Source organism: Spea bombifrons, chromosome 1 (assembly GCF_027358695.1).
Source record: "Spea bombifrons isolate aSpeBom1 chromosome 1, aSpeBom1.2.pri, whole genome shotgun sequence".
NCBI classification, from domain to species: domain Eukaryota; kingdom Metazoa; phylum Chordata; class Amphibia; order Anura; family Pelobatidae; genus Spea; species Spea bombifrons.
In genome coordinates, this window is record NC_071087.1 from 54520724 (window position 1) to 54533467 (window position 12744).

Below are 12744 nucleotides of genomic sequence, written 5' to 3' on the forward strand. Positions count from 1 at the left end.
TCATTCAGGTCTCGTAATGACTAGAAAGATGCTTTATCCTGAGCAACTCTGTAAAAGCAGAATAGTAATGGATGGACACTTTTCTGGTCACTGTAAATATCACCTTTGGTCTAACAATCTAATTGTCCCCATAAGAAGCAGGGGGCATAGATAGCATTATGTGTTTCAGCTTCGGGAGAAACACTAAATGACCAAATAATGTGTTTGGCCATAATATATTTGGCAGACCCAGTGCTCACGATCAAGTTCTGTCCTGCACAGGAACACAAAAACCCTAAACAGTTTTTTTTTTTAGTGATTTAGTGTGTTTTGTTTGTTATATATTTTTATTAAAAAAGTCCAACAAACTAGTTTTAAGGATGACCAACTTTTTGACAAGTTTCATTGTTCTGTCTTCTTACACGTTCACTCAGTGTGCAGTCTGACATTCAGTATAAACCATTCCTGTCTTCCAAATAAGAGGACTGTTCTTTGTAGTTTAACTTGTTTATTGGTGAACAGGTTGTTGAGTATATATGGCAAAACAGGATTACACACATGTAATGTGATGTGGTAATGTGATGTGGTAAAACTATAAGAATACAAATAACATGTATTAATACAAGTCACATGAACTGCATGTATAATGACATTACATAACAGTTAAGTACATAGCAAAATGGCTGCCTATACAAAGAATGACATGGCTAGCTAACAGTCTAGCAGTTAACTTTCCTGAGTAATAATACAACAATAATTCCTGAACAGCTCTGAATACTATAATAATGTCCCTGAAACAGAAATAAATGTCTCACCAGATATGCTATTACACAGATGGTGGAGTTTTGGAAGGAGACATACAGAGACAGCTCTGATGATGAGGCCTGGTGACTGAAGACTGTAAAATGGAGGCTCCTCCCTCCCAGAATGCCTTGCAATCACCCACAATGCATTATTCTTTAATTAGAAAACAAGGTGTAATACAACTTTACACCGCTAGATGGAGCTATAATTTACTAAGGTGGCAAAAAAGTGAACTGTAAAGATTCTCAAACCCTGCTGGGCAGAACACTCCCCGTCTGGCGTCAACCGACGCCACTACTAGGTATCTCAGGTAATGTCGACTTGTAAGACTGAGCGATATGAACTAGACAGGCTATAGCACGAACAAGCGACATCCAGGTGGAGAACCTGACGAAACGATGAGATTTGAGTTGGTGATCCGAAGTCACCGTACATAGAACAGATACTTCAGGTCGGATTTCTTCGTCGGCATCTGAGTCTACCAATCCAAACGAGTCAGGTTCAATGTTGCAAGATGTTGAACGGTACAGGAATGCAGGACCCATAAACCATGTTGTGTCTTTAAGGTGACTTGCTGCGACAGATCTAGTCGCATGGTCCGCAGGATTATGGTGTGTGGACACATAGTGCCACTGTTTAGGACAAGTGGATCTCCTGATCCTTAGCACCCGATTGCTGACATAGACATAAAAGCGTCTCGTTTCGTTGCAAATATATCCTAGGACTACCTTACTGTCCGTGTAAAATTCGACTTCCCCGATTTCCAGGTTCATTCCTGTTGTTATAAGTTCGGCCAACTCCACTGCAAGCACAGCAGCACAGAGTTCCAGTCTGGGTATCGTGTGCTTGCGGAGTGGGGCCAGTTTAGTCCGGCTCATAACAAAACCCACATGGCACTGTTCTTTGACATCTATGGTCTTCAAGTATGCTACCGCTGCAATCGCCTTGACTGAAGCGTCGCAGAAGATATAAAGTCTTTGCATCTTGACTTCAGTTGATGGCACAGAAGCATACGGTCGTGCCACGCGAAGGCTGGACAAAGCTTCTAGAGACTTCCTCCATCCTGTCCACAGGTCTTTTTTCTCCATGGGAAGCGGATCATCCCAATCAGCCGTCTCTGTGGTGAAGTCTCTTAACAACATTTTACCCTGAATGGTAACAGGCGTTACGAATCCCAGCGGATCATATAAGCTGTTTATGGTAGACAGGACTCCTCTGCGTGTGAAGGCTTTTTCTTCCTTGCTGATTTGGAAGGTGAACGTGTCTTCCTTTAAATCCCAGAGCAAACCGAGGCTTCGCTGCATCGGAAGGGAGTCTGTGCTAAGATCCAAGTCTTTTAGATCACTTGAGTGGTCTTGGGGTGAGAAGGCCTCCATTAACTCTAGACTGTTGGAGGCGATTTTGTGCAACCTCAAATTAGATAGAGCGAGCATTTCTTGAGCTCTTTTCAGGAGACTGATTGCGGTCTCGTTCGTGGGTGTAGATTTCAAGCAGTCGTCGACATAGAAATCTTTTTCCACAAAGGACCTGACATCCGTCCCATACTTTGCTTCACCCTCTCGAGCTGAATGTCTGAGACCGTAGATAGCAACTGCAGGGGAAGGACTGTTTCCGAAAATGTGCACTCTCATTCGATATTCTACAATGTCCTCATTGGGGTCGTTGTTGCGGTGCCAGAAGAACCTCAAGTAGTTTCTGTGTTCTTCCTTGACAAGGAAGCAGTGGAACATCTGTTGTATGTCGGCCATAAATGCTACGGAATCTCTGCGGAAGCGTAAAAGTACCTCCTGAAGTCTGTTGTTGAGGTCTGGACCAGACAGTAAGACGTCGTTTAGTGAGACGCCTTCGCATTTGGCACTTGAGTCGAATACTACTCTTATCTGTCCTGGTTTCTTAGGATGATACACGCCGAATATGGGTAAGTACCAACACTCTTCTGAGTCTTGGAGCGTGGGTGCAATCTCTGCGTGGTTGTTCTGGAATATTCTTTCCATGAATGTAAAGAAATGTTCTTTCATCTCTGGTGTCCTCTGAAGTTTGCGTTTGAGGGAGATAAATCGACTGTAGACAAGTTCTTTGTTGTTAGGTAAGCGTCGTCTCTCAGGTTTAAACGGTAAAGGTGCGACCCAGCTTTTCGACTTGTCTTTTACTATTCCTCGATCCATGATATCCAAGAACAGCCTGTCTTCTATGGACATTGCGACCCTGTTGTCTTCTCTTGTCCTGTGGAAGACTGTGCACCCTAAGTGATCTTGCTCACCATCGCAGGCGTGGTCTTCACAGGAGGGATCCACGAAAGGACAAGGCGCGGGAGCGCTGTGTGGCAATTCTTTTATCAGGAACCTACTCTGACATGGCTGGAATAGAGAAGGACGTCCATTTTCAAGTGTGTTGGTGAGCATACTGTTGACTGAGGTCGGCTTGTGCGCTCCTCCTAGACAGACGTCTCCTATGATGACCCATCCTAGGTCAAGTCTCTGGGCATATGGAGCGTTTTGGGGGCCGTTAATCTGTCCTCTAGCCTTGTGAACTCGTAATATGTCTCTTCCAAGGAGTAAGACTATTGGGGCTTCTGGGTCCAGTTCCGGTATCAAGTGAGCTATACGCCTCAGGTGGGGGTGGTATGCTGCCACATCTGGTGTAGGTATCTCGGACCGGTTGTCAGGAATGTGATTGCACTCCAGTATGGTTGGCAGGGACAAGCAGGTATGACCATCAATGGACTCTACCTTGTACCCAGTTGCCTTCCTCCCCGCCGTCTCAACGGTACCTGCACATGTCTTTAAGGAGTAGGGAGAACCGGGCCCAACGATGTTGAAGGTGTCGAAGAAGGTGGATTTAGCTAAAGACCTATTGCTTTGATCATCTAAGATTGCATATACCTTGATCGCCGTATCTCGGTGACCGACCGGATAAACTCTGACAAGGCAGATTTTTGAGCAGGACTTCCCTCCTGCAAGTCCTTTACAGATCTCTGTACACTGAGAAGTGACAGCTGGGGTGTCTATGTCAGTGTCTATCTGCTTTCTGTCATGCCCCTCTCCTTGGGATGATGTTTGAGAGGGTGGTCCAGGGTGTAAAGCCGTGTTGTGTTCTGTGCTACCGCATTCTGTGCATGTCACACTGACCTTACAGTTCCTGGCGTAGTGCGATGTTGTACTGCAGCATCTGAAACAGATGTTGTTTTCTTTGAGGAATTCTTTGCGGTCCTCTAAGGACTTCTCTCTGAAGGCTCTGCATTTTAGTAGAGAATGTGGTTTCTTGTGCAGGGGGCATTGTCTGGTAAGATCTTCGAGTTTGTTCCCTTGAGAGGATTTAAACGACCTGTAAGGAGAACCTGTGGAGGCAACATTAGTTTTGTGGCCTGCCACTGGTGTTTTATGAGGTTTGACACCAGGGGTAGTGGGACATGACAATGTAAAGTCAAAACTGGGATCGTTTCTGATCCTTGCTTGTTGAGCAACAAAGTCTACAAACACCCTGAAGGGGGGAAATGGTACATTATGAACCTGTTTATAATGAGAACCATGCGTGATCCATTTCTCCTGTAGGTTATAAGGGAGTTTTAGAACAATCGGATTAACACCTCGGGCGGTGTCCAGGAATGCTAGCCCTGGCAGATCTCCTTCTGCTTGAGCAACCTGTACCTCTATTAGTAAGTCACTGAGTTCCCTGAGCTTTTGGTAACCCTTACCCACTATTCTGGGAAAATTATCAACTCTCTTATATAAAGCATTTTCTATAGCTTCTATTGACCCATAACACTCATCAAGTCTTTCCCACACCATCTTTAGGCCTTTGCTTGGATAGTTTATGTTAATGTCTCTGATTCTTCTGGCATGTTCAGCAGACTCATTTCCAAGCCATTTTACCAAGAGATCTAACTCCTCACTGCAGGAAAGATCTAAGTCCCTAATGGCGTTCTGGAAGGAGGCTCGCCATGCCCTGTAGTTCTCGGGGCGATCTGTGAACTTTACAAGTCCCTTGGTAACCAGCTCCCGTTTAGCAAAGAACTTAGCGAAGTCCATGGCAGTCCGGTTAGCGTCAATACTACCCGGTGTGCTGTTGTTATGCTGAGTGTGTGGTGTATCACCATACCTTTTAGAGATTTCTGGCTTAGGGAAGTCTGTATAATACCGTTCTGACGCGAAGGGTGTCCCTTTAAGTCGAAGCGAAGGATGTAGCTTTTGTTCTGTAGGGCGGTAGTTGTGGTCAGCATCTCTTTGTCGCATATCGTCCTGCTCGAGGTACTGTGGTTCACGGTAGGATCTTTGGCACTCTGTATAAACTGGTTGATGTACTGGATCATAGTTGTCATCTGTCTTGGAATGCTGATGGACATATTCTGAGATGCGCTGTGCTGGATCCTGTTGATCTAGGTCTGGCCCGAGTACTTGGCTGTGTTTCTCAGATTCAGCGAACTCCATGGCTTCTAGGAACTCTGCTTTGGCTATTGCGGCTGCCGCTTCTTTCTCCGCTGCGAGTTTTTCCAGTGACGCCTGCAGACACGCTGTCTCTTTCTTTAGTTGCATCTCTTGTGCAGCAAAGGAAGACCTTACTTTTGCAGCCTCAGCTTCTGCACGGGCGAGAGCAGCCATTTCTTTTATTGATGACTTGCTAGAGCGGCTTGCTCGTGACCTTGTCCCGTATGTTGATGCCTTGCTAGTGGACATGGTGTGCCTGTTTGCTGGCTGCTTAATGTCTCTGTGCAGACTCAGTCTAGGTAGGACTAGGAACGGACTTCAACGTGGTTTGGATCGTGTCGCGCTTGCTGGGGGCTGCACTCTCGCTTCTTGTGACTGTATGGCCGCCGCTGCAATCCTGTACATAGGACTACGTTGCTGATGGCGGCTCCGTACAGTCAGATCCACTATCGCTGGTGACTAGCAATCTGTTTTACTGTTCTGTCTTCTTACACGTTCACTCAGTGTGCAGTCTGACATTCAGTATAAACCATTCCTGTCTTCCAAATAAGAGGACTGTTCTTTGTAGTTTAACTTGTTTATTGGTGAACAGGTTGTTGAGTATATATGGCAAAACAGGATTACACACATGTAATGTGATGTGGTAATGTGATGTGGTAAAACTATAAGAATACAAATAACATGTATTAATACAAGTCACATGAACTGCATGTATAATGACATTACATAACAGTTAAGTACATAGCAAAATGGCTGCCTATACAAAGAATGACATGGCTAGCTAACAGTCTAGCAGTTAACTTTCCTGAGTAATAATACAACAATAATTCCTGAACAGCTCTGAATACTATAATAATGTCCCTGAAACAGAAATAAATGTCTCACCAGATATGCTATTACACAGATGGTGGAGTTTTGGAAGGAGACATACAGAGACAGCTCTGATGATGAGGCCTGGTGACTGAAGACTGTAAAATGGAGGCTCCTCCCTCCCAGAATGCCTTGCAATCACCCACAATGCATTATTCTTTAATTAGAAAACAAGGTGTAATACAACTTTACACCGCTAGATGGAGCTATAATTTACTAAGGTGGCAAAAAAGTGAACTGTAAAGATTCTCAAACCCTGCTGGGCAGAACATTCATCTTTTCCAATGTTAAAAAACATGCCTGCGGATACTAACCTTATTGAGCAGTGGTATATGACGGAGACAAACGCTTACCAATAAATCTAATCATTTGTTCATATGTTCTTATGGGAACACTAGCTCCATAATAATAAACTAATAACACTACAGTATGACATTATGTGTTTGCATTCTATTCACTTATATTACATTCATTTAAAAAAATATTAATAATGTGAAATACATATGAATGTATATTAATTGCTTGGTAATTGGGCATTATCCCATAAGTAATCTTATATACAGTAATGGTATATCATATTGATAGGTTAGCAAATAGTGTTAAACAGTATGTGATTATTATTATAATTATTATTTATTTGATATAGCTCCATCAGATTCTGCAGCGCTGTACAAAGGGTAGACAGGACATAGCAATTACTATATAACATAGCAAGATGGCATAGAGAAACAGCATGTGAGAAGGGCCCTGCTCAAACGAGCTTACAAACTGGTAGGAGTGGACCAGGCACACTAGTATAAGTATTGCAGGAGAAAAACTAGGAAAGGTCTTAAGGGATTTTTTGAAGGACTGAAGGCAGGGGGAAAGACGGATAGGATGGGGGAGGGCATTTCTGAGGATAAGAGCAGCCCTTGAGAAGTCTTGTAAGCGCGCATGAGAGCTAGAAATCAGAGGAGAGGACAGGCAGAGATCATGACATGAGCAGAGAGACATACCCTTCCCGCTCAGGACTAACCAAGCCTCCTCGTAGCTTGCTCCTCATGCAGCTCTACACACTCCTTTTTCATTGGTATGGGAGATTTATAGACTAGGATTCCTGGGAAATTACCAGATATGAAGAGAACAAGTACCTTAACCAAGTCAAGCGATTCCTATCAAATATAATAATATTTTCATTACAGCCCCTCTGGAATATTTGGCAGGAATGACTTGACATGGTCAAGGTACTTGTTCTCTTCATACCTGGTAATTTCCCAGGGATCCTAGTCTATATATCTCCCATACCAATCAAAACAAAGGGTGGGCACAGCTGCATGAGGGGCACGCTTCGCGGAGGCTTGGTTAGTCATGAGTGTAGGTGAGAGGACAAGGCTTAAGTCAGCTCTGGAAAGTTCACAGGTAGTTATTCTAAATTCATGTTCTCCAACCTTCACCTTATGATTAAGGAGTGGTTTTAAGACATAAATATACTTCTAGATAGAAGAAGGATTAAAAACATTACTGTTAATAATGCATCAAATAAGCTAATGGATGATTTTCTTTTTTTACTCTACAGGTTTTTGTATGAATACTCCAGCAATTACGCAGAGGCTCCATTACTTGTGGTGATAGATTCCACTACCAACTATCTCAACATGGTAGCAACGTGTTGCACATCTGAAAAACCTTCAGTGTGTTTCCTGAAACAGGTTTGTTTCATTTTATTTCACGCTTTCGCATATTCTGTAAAATCTTCTTCATTTAATCTTCATTTGATGGCATCTGTTCCTGAAGCGTTAGCTCCATGCCTTCTTTTGATCTGTGTTGGCATTGTAGTGTTTACCATCGTGAAGCATGATTAAGGTCTTTGTGTGTTTTCTAAGAAATTCAAGGACCAACAAATAAAACATAAAAAAGAGGTAAATAAATGCACAGCGTTCCTTACAGGCACTGAAATGATTAATTGTAATTTGCATATTATTTATACATATAAATTATGTTTAGAATGGACTATGCCCTTTAAAACTGGAGGGTCGGAGGCTTAGATGTAAAGTAAGGACGTTTTACCTTAATAAGCTTAAATAGGGCCCCCCTCACCTGATTTTTCTGTAAGTCATATTGTTATGTTGTATACTGTCCTGTCTACACATTGTACAGTGCTATGGAATATGATGACAATATATATAAAAAACAATACTAATTAAGAGGGGGCTTAACACAGTAAGGGAATTTAAAGATGCATGGGTTAGGACTGATTAAGGTTTGAGTCTCTACATAAGTTAAAGCGGGCTGACTAGATGAACCAAATCTCATCTGCAGATTGATTCTATGTTGCGTGAAGTGCATTGGAATCCCTGCTAGTGTGTTAACCTCTGCGGTTAAGCGAGGATTAAAATTTCATTATAGTCATTCATTAGTTTTACTTAATGTACAGAAGATTTTCTTTGGTGAGACGGTGGATATGTGGAACAGCCTTCAAGCACTGAGGTCCCCACCTTTACCTTTTAATTTTTTTTCCTTTTTTCATCTTTGCAAATCTATCTATTATTAAAAGTTTAGCTTTAGAGTGATCAGGTAGGGCTTTCCGTATAGATATTTCTGGTGTTGATCTTGATTGTTTCCTGGGGGTTTTCATTTGCTAATAGTTAAAAAGCAGCACTTGTTAGATTTATTGGACTCATTAATGCTTTACACAGGTACCCATCTTGAACCTTAACCATATTTTCACAGATCTTTAACATCTTCTAATTAACTGGCAGTTAGGGAGGGGGAGAGATGACTCAGCAGGCAAACGAACGAATAAAAACGATAAGTTTTGAGATTTTCCATTAATTTTCATTTGTTTTCTGGGGGTCTCCCCTTGTTTTCAGATAAAGTAATGAATTAGGCAAAATGTGTTTGAATTAAAGTGTGCCGTCTAACTCTAGAAACTACAGCAATCGAAATGCATAAGTAACCTTAATTCTCCAATTCTGGCCAAAGTCAATAAAATTGAAAGCCAAAACCAAATTGTGTTTTTGACTATACTGTGATACGATTCCATTGGTAGATCAATGATTACATATCAAACCAATGCCAACTAATACTCTAGAATTATTTCCTTACAGAGACTCCAAAGACATCCTGTGCATTTATTGACTGTGATGTCTAACAGACTGTGTTCACGGTACGCCAGCTATGGAGAGGAAAAGCTGAAATTCAGGTACAAAATCACACTATTAAAGTTACTGTAAACACTTACGAACAATTTAATAATGCCATTGAATATATTGTAAGAAAGGCTGCGTAAATTGTTGGGGCTTTATTAATAAAAGGTAGTAGTAATAATAAGATACATGTGATTGCTGTTTGTCCCTGGTTTTGTTTTCTGACTTTGTTCATTTTATTTTATTTTGTATGGTTTAATAGCAATCTTTACACCAGGTTTCCTCATCTAAATGGATAATTATCTCTTATTGTTTAGTGCCTCAATAATGTTTGGCCAAAAAGTACCCTCTGCAGCATTTAAGGATGTCATGCCAATTGTGGAGCAGGGTACCCAAGTGCTTGCTAAGTGCTGCAACTCCATGACTGAAGACTGTATAAAGAATGAGGTAGGAAGGTCTACAAAAACACTATGACACATTTTACCAATAGCGCTAGCTTTCCTTCTACACAATGCCGTGAATTACTTGATAGTTTTTAAATTGAAAACAATTGATGGGTAATTAAGTAAATTATCATAAAGTGTCCTATAGAGAAAACGGATAACGGATACTCATCTGAGAATAGGAGTGACTCACAAAGGGTGCAATGTCAATGCTGATTCTAGGTATGCTGAAAGCCGATAAGTCCAGTAGCCCATCTACCTACCTCTACCACAGAGATGTTCAGCCAAATAAGTGCCATTGATGGAAACGTCAAAGCCATCTTACAAGATTCTGCCAGTGTTCTTCGGTTATAACCACAACTGCCAATTTGAAACTCTTCCATTTCGGAACGGTTGCTCCTCTGGTGTGTTCCCTCATCAAAGGAACTGCGTTGTTTGTGTTCATGTACGCACTGTGAGGTGGTTTGAGTACCACTGAAATTGACTGGGCCTTATAGCAAGTCTACGGGAATAAATCCAATTACATGGTCATTCTCTTCTGGTACATCATCCTGACTGCAAAACTGTCTCTGTCTGCTGCATATTTGTGTTGGATATGGCTTTGGGTTGGATCTTCATACACTCCATTGTTTAGCTTTTGCAAAATGGTTTATTTGTTTCTGAATACAATCTCTTTCCATAAATAGAACATCCTGGGACCTTGGAGCTAGAAGTGAACATATTGGCCAAGGCCCAACAACTAAGCTTAAGTGAAGCCAAACGCCATATCAACTAGTAGAGTTGTGCCCGCTTCTTATATGCAGACATAGGCCTGGAACAAAGATGTCTGCATTGAGACGATTTTAAAACTGATTTAGCTCCAGCTCATGCTTAATCCCATGCTCACTAAACCAGTCACCATTCTGTATGATAGACTACTATACCATTGGATATTTCTACATTCTTTTCCAATCTCCATATGTCTCCAATGATCAAAGTTTTAGTGAGCTAATTAAGACTGTTCCCTGGAAGAGGTATCACCTCCCATTCTCAGTTGAGTATCTCTGATCTACAAAAAAAATTACAATAATACAACTGTTTAGCTATTTAGCGGTCAATAAAGTTTATAAATATCATTCTTTGATATTTGTTGTGTTGTTGGTTGAGGGTTGGTTTGGCAACACATTAACTATATAATTCTGTTAATGATTCTGTAAACATTTACCCTTTCTTTAGCTGTCAGTGCACATTAAGCAAGTGTGCAAAAAGCTGTCATCAAAAGATTCTAGAGTCACTGATTGCTGCAACAAGTCACCTGTAGATACCCTCCACTGCCTGCATTCCATGCCAGCTTCTGAACCTATTTCACTTCCAAAACTTCAGTGGCCTACAACTAACCAACTCTGCAAGAAAGGCAAGAGTCAGGAACTTGAGAAGTAAGTGAAATTCAGTAGAATTAAAGCTGAATGTTTATTACACAAGCCAAGAATACATGAACACGCAATGAACAATGGATGTTTTTTGAATATACAACTGGGTAGCTAGTTTCGGGGCTTGTCATGTTACCAAAACATTTATGAATTTGAACTACTTTTATTGTTTGTATTGTAATTATCAGATTAACAGCGTCAGTAGTGGTAAATATAGAAGTTAAACGATATTGCAAGACTTAATTTGACAGACAAAGAGAGAGATACAGATGCAAAGAAACCTAGCTAGATGATTTCATTATTATATAGCTCTCAGCTAAATTTCGAACAGAAAAAAACTGTATTTCCAGTATTTTTGAAAACTAAAAACAGTTTGAGATTTTAAGGGCAGAACTCCTGTCACATGCACTCTCCTATATAGTCACATCATTAGTCATGCTATTATAGAAGGCTTTACAAGGAAGGTCCCATTAAAAATGAATGTTCTTTTAGCATTAAACATAGTGCTATATAGAGTAACGTAGTTTAGGACTGAAGAAAATATGGTCTTGTTTAATATTGTTCCAACAAACCTCCTTTATCTTCAAAGCTGGAGGCAGATGTAGACAGTCATACGGTATTTTGGATGAGCTTTCCTGCTCAAAACCCTGACTGTTTACGCCAATGCTAATGAAGTCCTGGTTACTCCTCTGTAGACATTCATTAGCAAATGTGCCACTCTGGGTGATTAAGATTGAGATGTTCTTTTGTTTACCAACAATATGATAAGACTCAAGCCCCCAGATGCAGATACCATGCCAGATTCATGCTGCAATTTAGAGGAGGCAATATGATGTCAACGTACAACTGGACTTTGAAGCAGGCAGTAGGAATATGTGATCAGGAACACATAGGACCCTAGGCATAGATGAAAAATAAATATAATACAGGGCCTGAGACAGAAACATGATCCACCACGACTGAAATCCCACAATCAGAAAACTTGCGTCAGACAACTCAAGGGCTATAGGTGGCTAAACACTCATGTGCATGCAAAAAGTAGCTTTGTAAAAACATGAATAAGAAGCAAGTTCTGGAGAACGGTATCTATTATTGTGTAGCAACTCGATCACAGGAACAACATGTGCCATAGAATTAGGAATTAGACTAACTACCAACATTTTGATAATGAGCATAAGACATATGACTATGTTTATTTGCTGAGAAGCTCATACGAAATCTTCTCAGTTTAATTTTGGAAATGACAATTTTAAATACGACAGTTGTTTAATTAAGCTTGCGTGAGGCAATGCAGTGAACTGAATGTCCTTAGGACAGATATTTATTTGTGCACTGATGCTTGTCACAAATATATAAAACCAAGCTGCTGGGTGAATGAGCATATTAGAAAAATGGTTGAAACCTTTAGACATGCTGTAAGTCAAATGTCCCCAGGGTTAGCGCCATCGCTAATATGCTTATGAATAGAATGACAGATAGATATATAAAGATATATATATAAATATGGATATAGGTATTTTACTTGGAAATACAAGAATGTTCTTAAATGTTTACTCTATAGGTTACTTTACTTTTAATGCATAACAAATTATTTTTTATGAAATTGAGTTACTATTACATAGGAACACACATTTTGAACTTGTAGCGCCTCATCACCAGTACATTATACATGCTCCCTTATTTGTGACAG

The 12744-nt window shown here is 40.8% G+C and overlaps 1 protein-coding gene and 2 long non-coding RNA genes across 3 annotated transcripts in view; 1 reads left to right on the plus strand and 2 right to left on the minus strand.

Annotated features, from left to right (window-relative positions):
- The window catches only part of GC (GC vitamin D binding protein), a 44995-nt gene that overhangs the window by 17266 nt on the left and 14985 nt on the right, over nucleotides 1-12744 (plus strand). The window contains exons 5-8 of the mRNA XM_053461643.1: nucleotides 7633-7765; nucleotides 9164-9258; nucleotides 9520-9649; nucleotides 10861-11060. Of these exons, the coding sequence (XP_053317618.1) occupies nucleotides 7633-7765; nucleotides 9164-9258; nucleotides 9520-9649; nucleotides 10861-11060 (558 nt within the window). The remainder of the gene's footprint in view (nucleotides 1-7632; nucleotides 7766-9163; nucleotides 9259-9519; nucleotides 9650-10860; nucleotides 11061-12744) is intronic.
- On the minus strand, nucleotides 468-1049 carry LOC128488036 (uncharacterized). The gene is made up of 2 exons (XR_008353482.1): nucleotides 795-1049; nucleotides 468-571 (listed from the first exon to the last, which is right to left on the minus strand). It is a non-coding gene; the product is annotated as an uncharacterized LOC128488036 (long non-coding RNA).
- LOC128488025 (uncharacterized) lies at nucleotides 5381-6340 on the minus strand. Its single transcript, XR_008353471.1, has 2 exons — nucleotides 6093-6340; nucleotides 5381-5869 (listed from the first exon to the last, which is right to left on the minus strand). It is a non-coding gene; the product is annotated as an uncharacterized LOC128488025 (long non-coding RNA).